This window comes from Amblyomma mixtum, chromosome 1 (genome assembly GCF_055824585.1).
Source record: "Amblyomma mixtum isolate Tamu chromosome 1, ASM5582458v1, whole genome shotgun sequence".
In the NCBI taxonomy this organism is placed as follows: domain Eukaryota; kingdom Metazoa; phylum Arthropoda; class Arachnida; order Ixodida; family Ixodidae; genus Amblyomma; species Amblyomma mixtum.
This window is the reverse complement of record NC_143012.1, coordinates 104142904-104158234: the sequence shown is the minus strand read 5'-3', so window position 1 is coordinate 104158234 and position 15331 is coordinate 104142904. Positions and strand designations below refer to the sequence as shown.

The 15331-nt window shown below is 45.4% G+C and overlaps 1 protein-coding gene across 1 annotated transcript in view; it reads right to left on the bottom strand.

The window, feature by feature from the left end:
* Positions 1-2437: 2437 nt before the first annotated feature.
* LOC149367381 (uncharacterized) overlaps positions 2438-15331 on the bottom strand; it is a 145855-nt gene continuing 132961 nt past the window's right edge. The window contains exon 4 of the mRNA XM_089555430.1: positions 2438-2748. Within this exon, the coding sequence (XP_089411556.1) occupies positions 2646-2748 (103 nt within the window). The 3' untranslated portion in view covers positions 2438-2645. The remainder of the gene's footprint in view (positions 2749-15331) is intronic.

The following is a 15331-nucleotide window of genomic DNA, read 5'->3' as shown; positions in this document are numbered from 1 at the left end:
TCATCTTTTTTGTGTCGGCCTTATATTTTAGCTTGCAAAGAATGAGTCACCAACAAGACCAGCACCAAGCTTTATTGGAAACATACATGCGCCCTCCACCCATGGCACTATCTGCTATTCTGTGACGCGAGCCTCTGCCGTTTATTGTGACGTCCGCGCCCTCTCGTTCACACTAGGCTGTTCGGCGCGCAGGACGTGCGGCATGGCAGAGCGAGCTATGGCGGCACGCGGCTGAGCTTCCTAAGAGAGTACTTCGTCGTAAAACAAACACAAGACATTTCGTCTTCCGCGCGGAAGCGCTGTTCGCAGTGTAGGATGCACACAGTGAGGTGCACTTAATACATGTGAGGCCGCAGAATGGCGCTGCGTTTCAGGGCATTTCCTGTAGTTTTTGTGAAAATAATTCTGGGCCCCCAGTCGATGTCGTGGCATTCGCACTGTCTCATTGGGGCCAAAGTTTAGTCTGACAACGTTACAACACTCTTCCAGGCGCCTCTCGAAGTTAGTAGTCCTGCCAGAGTAAACTTAGTCGCAGCTGGGATGCTCGTAAATGGCGTTTGTGCCGGATATATAAAGCTTTCGTTCAATGTTTTATCAGCATTAGCCTGGCCACTACTCCCTATGCATAACCAAGGGCTCTTCCAAATACCTCCAATTAACCCAGTCCTGTACCAGCTGCGGCCATCTAACCCCCAGAAGGGCCGCCGCGGTGGCTGAGTGGCTATGGTGCTCGGCTGCTGGCCCGAAAGACGCGGGTTCGATCCCGGCCGCGGCGGTTGAATTTATTTGGAGGAGAAATTCGAGGCCCGTGTACTGTGCGATGTCAGTGCACTTTAAAGAACCCCAGGTGGTCGAAATTTCCGGAGCCCTCCACTACGGCGTCTCTCATAGCCTCAGTCGCTTTGGGACGTTAAACCCCATAAACCAACCGACCAACCAACCCCCAGAAACTGCTTAATCTCATCCGCCCACCTAAGTTTCAGCTGCTCCCCGCTATGCTTGCCTTCGCTTGGAATCCCCTCCGTTAGTCTTAAGGAGCATCGGTTATCCTGCCTTCACATTACACGTCAAGCCAAAGGCCATTCTCCAGAAGCTATCTTCTCTTGAAATCTGTTCAGCTGTGCGCCGAAAATCAATCTGTTGCAAGAACCTTGCTCCAGCGAGAAGACCGCATTTGCACCTCTCCCAAAGAGCGGCCAACTGACTCAGTCTGTGCGGCGAGCACTAAAACATGCCGCTATACCCCGAAGATATGTGAGGCGTGGCCTGCGCACGGCGTTCCTACAAGAAAGCTTAGACATGCGCAGATCAACGTAAAATACATACCTCCACACAAAAAATTAAATATCACGTCCTTTGCACCATCCAGCTACGACCATGTTTACATTGGAAAGACAGGCACCTCGAAGAGCGCAGTAACGATGCCAGAGACTAAGAAGTTTCATTTCATTTCATTTCATTTTAATACCTTAAAGACCCACTGGGGGTATTACATAAGGGGTGGGTACATACAGTCAAATGAACAAGTGTTCTGTTGAAAAATGGTTGGTAACAGCTTCGGCGAATGTGGATGGGCATGAGATGGTAGCGATGTCATTGGAGAGGTCGTTCCAGTCTACAGAAACACGGTGAAAAAAAGAAGCGGCACAGGTAACAGTACGGGCACGGGGGCGAAACACTTGGAAAGGATGACGAATGTGGTGGGATATGCCGGCTGGCGGGGCAATGTAGGGAGCGCAGCGCAGAGAACTATGGAAAAATTTATGGTATAGGCAGAGGCTAGAAATACGACGACGAAGTGAAAGGGGCGCTAAACTGGATTCCGCTTTTAAAGATGTTACACTGATATCGTACGAATAGGAGGAATGAATGAATCTGGCTGCTCTGTTTTGAAGTGACTCGAGTGCATTGATAAGGTAAACTTGATGAGGGTTCCAAACTGGCGATGCGTAATCTAACTTTGACCTGACAAGAGATTTATATGCTAGTAATTTATAGTAATTTATATGCTAGTAATTAATAGCATCTAATGCTATAGCCGACCACTCGGTGCCAAAAGGACGCAGTGTCGACCGAGATGCTGGCTGCCGTGTTTTTTTTTTATTTTATCTTATGCATCTGCATTCTCTCCTGTGTCGTGTTTTCCCCACCGCGTGTACACAGTATGCATACATATAAGATGGAAAGCGCCTAAGAACTGCATTTTCAAGGTTCGAGTTTTGCCGTACCGAACACTGTATGACACGCAATCGAGCCAAGTCGGGATCGGCAGATCATTACTTAAGTGCAGCTGCTTCTCTTCACTACATCTAGCCATTGCTTGAGGCCGATTTGAACGACTGGCAGAGCACGCTTCTGACGCTACTGGTTGCGCCAATTTCCCGATAAGGGCTAGATGAGGATGATGAAAAACATCTGTTTATTACTCAGGAATTGTGAGATGTACTGGCGACGGCCTTAGTGTAGGACGCCGGCTGCTCCTGCGATCCCATCGATGCTGCTCTTGTGGGCTGGCCTCCCAAGAGACTCAAAGGGTGCTTGTGGCACGGGTGCTTCCGAAGCTAATCGCCGCAAGTACACTCTCCACAGCGGTGAAGACCAGGCGCTGACGCAGGGCGCGGCGAAATCTACCGCTCAGCCACCGTTCACGCAGCTCCGGTGCAGGCAGTCAGTTTGAGCACGGACATCCCGTGGCGCATCACCGCAGCGCTGACAGGGCAGAACAATTTAGAGCCCTCGATCTGTTCCCTGCGAGAAAAATATGAAGAAAAAAATATTTTCAAAGCATTTCCCAGCACTCTCAGGGGTCATTCGCTTCGAACGCAACGATTTCGTGCGCGGGAGATCTATCCATCGCAAGCGCTGTCCACATCAGCGGTGGCGCTGCGATCGACCACTCTTGAAGAGCTTCAAAGCTCACTTTAGTCGCGACACACCAGTATTGACACTTGTAGCACAAAATCCAGCCAGAACGTTGTGGCAAATTCACCAATGTTTTATAATGTTGTACAACATAGTGCAGCAACGTGCCCATAAGTTGGTCGGAATGGCACTATCTGCTAACATTGCAGCCACGTCTTCAGAAATTGGTTACCGTAATATACCATCTGCCATCGTTGGAACAACATAAAGGAGCAACGTTCAGGCATATGGCCTGGTGAACGGTATTATAATGTTTTAATCATAACAATAAAGCAAGATTACAATTATATTTCAAGCAAAGGGTTCAAAAATTTTTCCGATTGTTGTTACAGTAAACATTTTTTTTTACTAGCAGTACTTTGGAACGAAACCTTTTATGGCGCTTGCTATAGATTGCATGCACAGCCCCATTAATTTCTCAAAAAGCTTTGCTTATCACGCCCTTCAGTGATGACTACATAAGCTTGGCTCCATGCTATCCGTTAGGAGGTGACTGTATGAGTTGCATATACACATAGTACAATATTATGGCTCTCAAGTACCGCTCGCTCGTTCTCGTTGGCCCTTGCAAAGTGATACGTTGTGAAGCACACCCACTGGCAGGCCTGCACGCTCGTGCAGGGTTGCTGAACTGTTCAAGAATGCTAGTTAGATTACGAAACATTGTGGCAGTGTTGCCCCAATATGTTCTATATATGTCAAATGTGTCTTAAAAGAACGTCTTGCTGGGCAAGTTGGTAACTGTTCATCTTTGGTTACAGGCGCGAAAAAAAAAACAGAACACAAGACAGAAAGACGGGACGAAGCGCCGCTCACAACTGATTTATTCGGAGAAAATGTGCACAGATATATGCCGTCTTACAGCAAGAAATGCTATCATCTTTGAAGCAGATATGATAGCGAACGGGTGAAAAAATTTCTCCCAGCCTTATACAAAGATATGGACGTGTCGCTGACGCACATGCTTCCTTTTTTTTTGCAATAAAATAAGCTTCAATTAGTTCCCTACCTTTTGTGTGTTTGCTTTTTGACAGAATTCGTGCACTAGAAAAACATCGCTCACAAGAGCGTGACGGGCAGGACCTTATATGCTTAAGCATATTTGGGACTTCTTTATTTTGCTCAACGTTTCTTTCGTGTTCCCTGATTCGCTCGTTAACGCAGCGCCCAGTTTGCCCTATGTAGGAGCGGCCGCACGAGAGGGGAATTTCATACACAACTCCTTCGGCGCACTTCACGAACGATCGCCCATGTTTCGTGCCGCACCCTCTCTCTTCTTTTTTCTTCTTTCAATACGAGAGCAAAGGCTTCCGAGTTTTTCAGGGGCTGAAAACACAAGCGGCACACCATGCCTGCTCGCGACCTTTTTCAACTTGTGGGCTAACTTGTGCACGTAGTATAAGAGCACTTGCTGCTGGGCTAGTTGGTTTTGGTCCATACTGAAATCGGTTTTAGGCGCAAAAAACAGCGAGACACATAGGAAAAGTAACAGCACGAAGCGCCAACTTCCAACTGATTTTATTGCATGCATGAAACGTACTTATAAAACTTGTCGTCACATGCGCAGGAGGGTCACCTAAAGCTCAAGAACGACATGATAAGGCGTGCTCCAGGAATTTCTTTTCACAGTTAAACAATACAACAGATGTGTCGCTTACGCACATGTCGCCTTTCTTTTTTACAAAAAAACGCTTCTATCAATTTTCTAGCAGTAGTGTCATTGCTTTTGCCCAGAATGCGCACATCAGTGAAGCATGGCTCACAACTGCGGGACGGGCACTTACTAATGTGCTTAGTCAGATGTGTGCCTTCCTTTTTCTGCTCTACATTTCTCTGATGTTCCCTCGTTCGCTCATTCAGGCACTTGCCTGTTTGACCTATGTAGGAGTGTCCGCAAAAAAGGGGGATTTCGTAGACGACCCCTTCAGCACATTTCACGAACGGGCTCCTGTGCTTTGTTCCGCAGCCTCGTTCCTTGGTGTTGTCTTTGTCAGTACGGGAGCAAAGGCCACCTAGCTTTCTTGGTGCCGAGAAGGCGAGCCGTGCAGCATGGCGGCTGGCAACTTTCTTCAAATTATGTGCCACACGATGCACGTATGGCACCACCACTGGTCTTACCTCTTCTCGAAGGACCTCTGGCCTAGCTCTACCAGTACTTTTCTTAGTCTTCTTTAGGAGACACTACTGCGAGGGAATTGATAGAAGCGTTTTTTATCAAAAAGAAAGGCGACATGTGCGTAAGCGACACATCTGTTGTATGGTAGAGAGAGGGTGTGGTAGATGGTCCTTGGCGATCACAAAATGAACAAGGGAGGGGAAAACCTCTGGTTGCTTGAGCCAACGTTTCGACAAGGGGACTTGTCTTCGTCTGGGCAAAGCGTTCATCATTGGCAGGGATTAAATAGGGCCTTCGCTCCGAGGAGGAAGGCCCCGGGGGTGGGGAAGGAAAGTGGTGTGAGGGGATGCGTGTCAGGAAGGGGGGGGGGGAGGTGAATCTTGATTCGTTAAGCTGCAATAGTGGAAAAACTTATATCCCGGGGGTGTGTAATGAACAAAGGCTTTGAAGGGGCTGGGACAGGGGGTTGGCGCTGGGTGGACCTGAAAAACTCAGATAAGAGGATTAGTCAGCGTGGTACAGGGAAATGAGAACAAGGTAAACAAAATAGGCTGGCACTGGAAGAAGAAAGAAAGGGGGGGGGGGGGGGGGAATGGTTCGAGTTTAGAGAAAGCCAAAAGGAGGGGTCGGAGGGGGTAACAGGAATGTCATGGTTTCCGAGAACTGATAGTAGGGAATAAGGATAAAGAAAAAAAAAGAAGGTGACAAAGGGAGAGGGTGAGAAGGCCGGAAATGTGGTGTGGTGGAAGATATGACGTGGGAAGGGTGCAAAGAGCGATAGTATACTCAGAAGTATTTGTGTTTGGGCGTGTTTGTTCATAACTTTTCAGGAGGACACAGGGGCGCAACAAAAGACACCGACATAGAATCAGACAGGGACAAGCGCTTGCCCTTGTCTACCTCCACGCCCGTGCCTCTCATCGCGCCCCTGTGTCCTCCTGAAAAGATAATATACTTATGCGAGGTTCTAGGAAATGGTCTGAGCACGTGCAAGACATTTGTTAATTTAAAATTATGCTAACCCTGGAATGTACCTGAGAGATTCCAGGTTTCCTCTGGACATGTTAATCCACGTTGGTTGCAGTGTTTTAAATTTGTGCATTAGGAATGCTTCTCTGTATTTTCTGTCCCTAGTCGATTTGAAGCGTGACTGAAGAATGAACAATTTGAGTTCGTCGAATTTGTGATGGCGTTCATTAAAATGGGTCGACACTGCCTTCTGTTCATTCCGTGTTGTGTCAGCCCGATGCCCGTTTAATCTGGCACTCATTGTTTGCCCGGTTTCTCCGATATATTGTTTCTGGCACAAGGAGCACTGGAGCATGTAGATAATATTGGACGATGTGCAGTCAAAACTGGTTTTTATATCGAAACTGAAATCGCTTGCCGTACTTTTAACCGTAGTGTCCCTTTGTAAATGTTTGCATGTCTTGCATCTAGGTCGAGAGCATGAAGTTACTTTCGGTGGTGGTTTCTTACCGAGCTTAGCATGCACCAGGATGTCCTTCAGGTTTGTGTTGCGTCTGTATTGTTTAACTGTGGAAAGAAATTCCTGGAGCGCGCCTTATCATGTCGATCCTGAGCTTTAGGTGACCCTCCTGCGCATGTGACGACAAGCTTTATAAGTGCGTTTCATGCATGCAATAAAATCAGTTGGAAGTTGGCGCTTCGTCCTGTTACTTTTCCTATTTGTCTCGTCTGTTTTTTGCGCCTAAAACCTATTTCAGTATGAACCAAACCAACTAGCCCAGCAGCAAGTGCTCTCAGACTATGTTTCTAGTACAGTGGGCCCTTCCTTCTGTGTGTCATCTCCACGTTTCATTGATGATTGTATCACATGTGTCGTCGCCAACACCAGTCGTGCAAGGACAGTCGCCTTTTGCATCAAGAACGGCTTGGTACCCGTCGAAGTAAGTGCGCTTTTCCGTCCAGTGCTTCGTTCATGAGGTCACGTAAAAAGAATTAGCAAGATCCTCAGGTCGGAGTTATGGCGCCAGAAACACCTTTTTTATGACCTTCTGCGTGTTGCCTGTTTCGCACAAAATCCTGCATGTGTCGCTGAGAACACTTTTCGGTCCATCACGAAGTTGGCCTCAAAGATGACTGTTTGCTGAGGGAGACAAGAAAGGACAAGAAGAAGAAAGGTGGTGAAGGATTGGTGATAATGGGTAATGTACATCCACCAGAGAAGATGAAATCTGTTTTGGAAAAAGGACCGAAGTACGCAGTGGAGCGAAAAGTGCCGTCTCAAAATCTATTAGCCATCAACCGACAAATTGCAAGAAAAGGCACAGCGGAGATGCGAGAAAAATGCCTGCTGGAAAGCGTTGAATCCCTTCTAAAGTCAGGTTATCCGAACACCACAAGAAACATGGGAATGTCGACGGAAGCCATTGTGTCGTACTGCAGAACGAATCAACTGCGTCTACTACTAGCTGATAAGGAAGGCGGATTTGTAGTTGCTCTCGGATAACTTCTCAGCGACAGCAACTCAGGCGGTGAGAAAGAATTTTGTTCCAATTTCTAAAAATCTACAAAAGTGAAATCGGCCGCGATGGCCTTATGTGATCGTCTGGGGTTGAGCACCCTTACTAACCAGATTAGAGATAGCAAAAAGAGCGCGCTAAAAGTTTTTGTTTTCTGAGTAAGGAAGTGAAAGAGCTTGCAAAAGCTCAAGACGATTTCAAACGCGAGATAAGGGCTTACCTCCGAAACTTGAAGGACAGTGTCAAGCACTGTAGCGACATATGTGACGGCGTCAACGAAATCAAAACCGTGATCAAAGAACTTCGGAAAGAAGTTTAAAGGCTGTCTAAACAAAATGATGAACTGACTGCTGAAAACCAAAAGCTTACTGAAAAAAATGAAGAACTCGAGCAGTATCTGAGAGCAAACAATCTAGAAATAAAGGGTGTGCCTGAGGACGGTGATGCAGTGGACATAGTTAAAAGGATTGGAAATCTGGTCAATGAGCCAATTGTCGACTCTGATATTGATGTGTGCCATAGCGTCAGTACCTTTAAGTCCGACAAGCAGAACATTGTTGTCCGCTTTGTGCAGCGCACGAAGCGAGACAAGCTCTTGCAGAAATGCAAGAAGCAGGATATCGATACCAAAGACCTTGACTATGTTGGCGAGGGTACACCTGTGTACTTGAATGAACACCTGACTGGCACAAACAAAAAGCTTCTCGGCGCAGCCATTGCTCAAATGAAAAGAGCGGGGTGGAAGTTTGTGTGGTTTACTCGCGGTCGTATCCTTGCAAGGAAGGACGAGCAGGCAGACATTGTCAGAATCGCCAATATGACAGATATTGCCAAGATTGCAAGCTAGACAACATAACCCACATTCTTGTGTGCTTCTGAAGCTGTTACAATGGAAAGGCAGGAAATTTATTGTTCCTATTATACTTGAGACAATGATAGCGCAACTAAAGAATGATGCAGCAGCTGGAGACGATGGAATAAGAGCATTGCCACTTAAATACGCTGCGCCTGTTATTAGCCCAATACTGGCACACATCATTAATGGGATGCTTCAGTCTGGAGATCATCCTGAAGAATTAAAAATTGCTAAAGTCACGCCCGTGTATAAAGGTGGTTGTGCATTCGACATCAATAACTATCGGCCAATTTCCGTCCTCTCAGTTTTTTCGAAGATATTTGAATGAGCTATAAGTGATCGGCTTGTGTCCTTTTTTGAAAAGAATCAGATTATTACCTCTGCCCAGTAGGGGTTCCAAAAGAGAAAATCAACGGAAATGGCTTTGATTCATATTAAAGAAAAGATAGTGGAAAACATTGAACAGAAACTTTTGACCCTTGCGTTATTTTTGGACCTAAAGAAAGCATTTGACACTGTACAGCACGACATTCTGATAAAAAGCTGGATATGTATGGTATACGAGGAATAGCACTCAATTTAATTAAAAGTTATTGATGTGATCGCTACCAGTATGTTGACATTAATGGTATAGCATCCAGTAAAATGCGAATTCTGTATGGTGGGCCCCAGGGATCCATTCTAGGACCGTTTTTATTCCTGGTGTACATCAATGATATTACCTCAGTCACTGGCTTTACCGACATAGTTTTATATGCGGATGACACCAATGTCTTCTTCACTGGAGCAAACAAAGCAAGCGTGGAAAAAGCTGCTAATGAATGCTTGCTTAAATTATCAGGATCGCTTTTAAATAACAAACTGAGTCTAAATACAAGTAAGACAAAGTACATTATATTCAAGCCCATAAATAGGAGAGACTATTCAACCATAAATGTAACCTATGATGGAAGTCTGATAGAACAGGTAAAAGAACAAAAAATTTTGGGTGTTTGGTTCAGTGAAGAGCTTTCCTGGACTACGCATGTTAATAAATTAAAAGCTGATTTGGCGCTAATAACTGGGAGCATCTATACGATCAGGAATCTGATAACCACGTCCTTAAAACAGGTGTTATATTATTCTCTTTTTTACTCAAGATTAAGTTATGGAATATTGATCTGGGGGACGACGACAGCCTATAATTATAATAAGTTAATTGTTGCACAAAAGAACGTACCACGCTTATGTGAGAACTATAAAGGCGATAGGCGCAGCTTACGGACCGGGCCGCTTTTTGTTAAGTACAACATGCTAAAAGAAAACCAGGTCTATTACTTTAAACTGCTGCAGTGGGTCCATCCAAACAAACTACATATCCATCTAGGACAATATAGCAGTACATACCCGATCCGCGAGCCTAAACGAAGAGTGCCTATGATACGAACTAATTATGGTAGCCAAACGCTAACTTTTCAGTCTACTAAACTGTTAAACAGCTTTGGGATTGTCTTGTCTGGCATCCAAGAACTGGGCGGCGTAGACGTAGCATCGAAGGAACGTTTATTCCTGCTACTTGGCAGGAAGCCAACAGGTTACATACTGAGCGCGGTGGGCCCGTGCGAGCGGTCTTTTAAAGCCAGCACGGGCTACCCGATAAGAGATAGCCGGGCAGTGAGCATGCGCAGGTAGTACGCGATAACACGCGTGCTTGGTTTCGCGCGCACACTACAGGGATGCACATGGATTTCAACAAACGTCTTAATGTTTTTAAATGTGAATGCAGACACTTCTTGGTTAATTCAGCAATTTCATACACAACTTAATGATATGTGTTTCTAGTAGAGCCTCATCAAATCGATTTAATCGTCAATACGTGTTCCGCGGTTTGCACATGGAATGTGGTACCTAACGCTTGCCATGGGATACAAAATTGTTTTGGTGTTCTATTTTCTTTTCTTTTGTTCATGATGGGGAGATAGCGCGGTGGGGAGCACGAGGAACGGAAAGGGAACGGCACGTGTTCCTTCTGCGCTATCTTTTCATCAGGAACGTTCTCTAATTCGCCCAACTTTCGGCTTTGCTTTTCTTGTGTATTGGTTTTGATGTTTGTAGTGCCGGTTTTGCACTTGATGTTTCCTATTGCCTGTGCCCTTTGTATGCAAACCAGGATATGTTTACAGAATCCGCTTTTTCTTACAACTTTGGATCATTTGAGACTGATGTACAGGATGGTAAAATTTTGACTTTTAAAGAATTGTTTACATTTTTTCCCTGCTACTGGCCGAAGTATTATGCCTGAGTTCTGTTCGGTGATGCAAAAATTTGTACAAGGGGCCAAGGCCTCGTCAGGCTCTTAGCCTTTAGCCTTAGCCTTCTCTTAGACACTGTCTGAGGAACAAATAAAGAAAAAAAAACTGACAAGCAAAGCATGCCGTTTAGAACTAATGTAACTGAAAAAAGCACGTGGCAGAAAAATCTTACCATGTATTTGGCTAAGCACTTGTCTAAGCTGCATGTAAATGATCCGTTTTTGACGAAACGGTCAAATGAAATTTGTGACTTTTTTGAAACCAACCCTGATGTTGGGAGTGCTTTTTCAGTGGACGTTGTAGATTTGTTCTATACACTTCCTCATGGCCCCTTGTTCTCCGCTGCTAGGGAGTGCATTGAAGAAAATGGCCCGATTTCTTTTCAGAACTCAGCCGGTATTTCCATAGATGATTTTTTAACCTTATTACAGTTTTACCTGGAATCTACTTTTATCACTTTTGACCAGCAGTTTTTTCTGCAGAAGTCAGGCATATGCATTGGGTCCTGTGTGGCACCCGTGCTATGTCACATCTTTTTATCTCATATTGATCAAGCTCTGCAGCAAGTTTTACCCAGTGACAAGGTTTTTAAAGTTTTTAGGTATGTTGGTGATTTTATGATTGTTTTAACTAAAGAAGGTCTTTACAACCTTGATGAAACAGTGGACAGTGTTTTATCTGCCTTTAGAGAGCATGGAAAAGGTCTGGAGTTCACACACGAACTACCTGATCATGAATCATTACAGTTTTTAGACTTGACAATTGAGTTCTGTGGCGATCGGGTCTGTTGGTCCTATTTTCCGCGTGCAAAGAAGCAGCTGCTACCTTTTAACTCCTGCCATTCTAAACTTCTGAAACGCGTGATTGCTTCGCTTTGCCTTGAATCGGCACTCAAAAAGTCATGCCCTCACAAAATGCGGGACAGTTTTAATCACCAATTGGCTAGGCTTTTTGCGGCCGGGTTCCCCCGTTCGCTCGTGACTGCGGTGGTTGAATGTCTCCTAAAGAAGACAAAGAAAAGTACTGGTAGAGCTAGGCCAGAGGTCCCTCGAGAAGAGGTGAGACCAGTGGTGGTGCCATACGTGCATCGTGTGGCCCATAATTTGAAGAAAGTTGCCAGCCGCCATGTTGTACGGCTCGCCTTCTCGGCACCAAGAAAGCTAGGTGGCCTTTGCTCCCGTACTGACAAAGACTACACCAAGGAACGAGGCTGCGGAACAAAGCACAGGAGCCCGTTCGTGAAATGTGCTGAAGGGGTTGTCTACGAAATCCCCCTTTCTTGCGGACATTCCTACATAGGTCAGGCAGGCAGGTGCCTGAATGAGCGAACGAGGGAACATCAGAGAAATGTAGAGCAGGAAAAGGAAGGCACACATCTGACTAAGCACATTAGTAAGTGCCCGTCCCGCAGTTGTGAGCCATGCTTCACTGATGTGCGCATTCTGGGCAAAAGCAGTGACACTACTGCTAGGGAATTGATAGAAGCGTTTTTTTATCAAAAATAAAGGCGACATGTGCGTAAGCGACACATCTGTTGTATTGTTTAACTGTGAAAAGAAATTCCTGGAGCGCGCCTTATCATGTCGTTCTTCAACTTTAGGTGACCCTCCTGCGCATGCGATGACAAGCTTTATAAGTACGTTTCATGCATGCAATAAAATCAGTTGGAAGTTGGCGCTTCGTCCTGTTACTTCTCCTATGCGTCTCGTCTGTTTTTTTTTCGCCTAAAACCGATTTCAGTATTGTGCACGTAGGGCGCCACCGCAGGTCGCACCACCTCTTCTCGAGGGACATCATCCCCAGCTCTCACAGCCTTACTCTTCATCTTCTGCAGCAGGCTTTCAGCGACAGCCGTTACGAGCGAACCAGGGAACCCAGCTGAATACAGCCTAGCCAATTGGTTTTGAAAAACTTCCATGCCTCTTGTGAGAGCATGATTTTTTAAGGGCAGATTGGATTGCTTCACTTTGCCTCAAATCTGCCCTTGAAAAATCATGCTCTCAGAAGATGCATCTAAGTTTTCAAAATCAATTGGCTAGGCTGTCTTCAGCTGGGTTCCCTGGTTCGCTCGTAACGGCTGTCGTTCTTGAAGTCTGACATTTTTATTTATTTATTTTATTTATACAGAATACCCCTAAAGGCCCTCGAGAGGGTATTACATAGGGGGGGGGGGGGCACAGGCAATTGAACAGAATAAAAAAAAAACCACAAATATAAAACAAACAACAAAAGCACAAATAAGACACACTGGATGAAATAAGTAAGCAAAAGAATCAATCAAAAGCACAAATAAGACACTTTGCATGACATATAAGTAAGCAAAAGAATCAAAAGAATGGCAGCGCGGCAAAGAACGAAGATTACTGCATTATTAAAATTATACAAACAGAACACTAATACAATGAATCTTTTTAGTAACAAACCCTGCAAAAAAGGAAGCCATGAACAAATAAAATAACAATGTATGCGAAGAGTTAAGCAGTAGTTATTGAAGATATAAGATTAAAATATTTATCAGGATCAGTGGTGGTTGCGATATGTGAAGGCAGAGTGTTCCAGTCAGATATTGTGCGTGGTAAGAATGAATGCGCATAGATAAATGTCCTGCACGTGAAACGTCTAACTTTAAAGGGATGATCGCGGCGGTCAAAAATCGAAGTAGGCAAAGAAAAAAAGTCGTTATGAAGTGATGGATGATGATAAAGTTTATGAAAAAGTGACAGTCGTGCAATTTTACGGCGGAGACATAAATCCTGGAGACCTGCGCGTTTCTTTAAGGCTTTGATTGATGAAGTCTGACATTGAAATCTGGCAGTGGTTTTTTCTGCGCCCAACAAGCTCGCCTCTTTGTGCAGGAGAGTTACCAACCAGCAAGTTCACCGTGGTTGTTGGCAAACGCACAGTAATCCACATGTTTCTTGTGCCTCCGGTGTTGTGTACTCTGTGCCCTTATCCACCGGGAAGGAATACATTGGTCAAACGGGAAGGTGCATCAGTGTCAGACTTCAAGAACATAATAACAATGTAGGTAATATAGCCATCACTGGAAATCTGGCCAAGCACTGTGAAAAATGTGAAAGCAAAATTTGCGCTCCAATATTTGACCAATGTGCAATCATTGGGAAAGAACGAGATCGTACGGCGAGAGAAATAATTGAGGCTTTGCAACATTCGTCGTGCGAAAGACCACTTTGTCAGTACACCATCCATTAGTTTATCTCAGAAAGAATTGGACTTTCTGAGAACAGCAGGGCCTGAGTTGTGATTCTTTGCGTTGTTTGATTTTATCCCATCCTGTTTTTATTGTTTATTCCGGGTTTTTGGTCTTTTAATTGTGACATAAGGTTAGCGTTTATTCGTCGCAGGCCTTTACTCCTTTTAGTTTTTTCGTGCTTTTAGCCCCCTTTTTTCGCCTCTAAAAATTCGTCATCCGGCCCCTTACACCCTGCGCTTCCCCTTATCGTCTTTCACCGCCACTACATTTACCAATATGTTTTACCTACTGACGTGACCTTCTTCTGGATTCTGGTGACCGAGCAGCCCTTTTATCTATGTTCCACCCAATTATGATTGATATATAGTCTCTGTATTTGGAATAAAAATTCAGTTGATAGTCAGCGCCTGTCTACGTCCTTCCTTGTTTCTTTTGTCCCGTCCTTTGCGCTGCTCCACCAAGATGCACTTCATAAGTGCCCGGCTTCATACGTCGGCGAAGCAAAAAGCCTCCCCCGAAGAATAAGGCCACAGAAGAATGACGTCCGGCTAATGAATTCGGAAGCCAACCCCCTCGCCGAACACTGCGAGCGCGCCGACCACCCAATAGCCTTCGAGGAGGTGAGCGTCTTGGCCGTGGAGCCAAACCTGTTCAAGAGGCGACATGTAGAGTCATGGCACATCCGGCTCACAAAGGCGGCGATGAATAGAACTCCAGCAACGCTCCCCTCTGCGTACGTTAGTGGACTCCGCCACGTGATAACAAAGGGAGAGCGAAGGCAACAACCCGCTGCAGCTGGCACACTTTAGTCGCCACTGAAGAAGGGATCGAGTTGGTCCCGAAACGTAGGGCAAAATGAAAAAAAAGTTTGTTGGCGACAGTTTTTTTTCTTTTTTCTCTCAAAAGAAGTTGTATTCTGCGTTGCGTTATGTTCGGCGAATATCCTTCCAAAAATAACATCATCGTCCAAATAACACATGGAAATATTCCTTCCACTTTTGGCCACATAAAAGCGCATCCATAAGTCGTTCAAAAATGGCAGGATCGTTCATCGTGGTAGCTCGCCTCAATGACCTGAAATACATGGTCTCTCACCAATCTACCCAAGGACGCCGTACTAGGAAAACTGAAGTCGTGCACGTCGCACGACTGAAGTCCTTTCACTCTGACGACCCAGATTGATTGACTGGCCCAGAGGGCTTCGTCTGCGAACGGGGAAGTGTCACGCGCTACACATGGACCCTGGAGGAACAGCGAAGTAGGCACGCAGAAAAAGGAGGAAGTTCGATAGCTTGCCGCTGATGCACCAGGCTCGGGTAGAGCTGCGTATGTAAATAGCCTTTGTAAATAGGACCTCTAACAATATATATCAGATCATGAATGGCCATTTACCAGTATCCCTCAAGGGAAAAGTATACAACAGCTGTATCTTCCCGGTACTCAAGT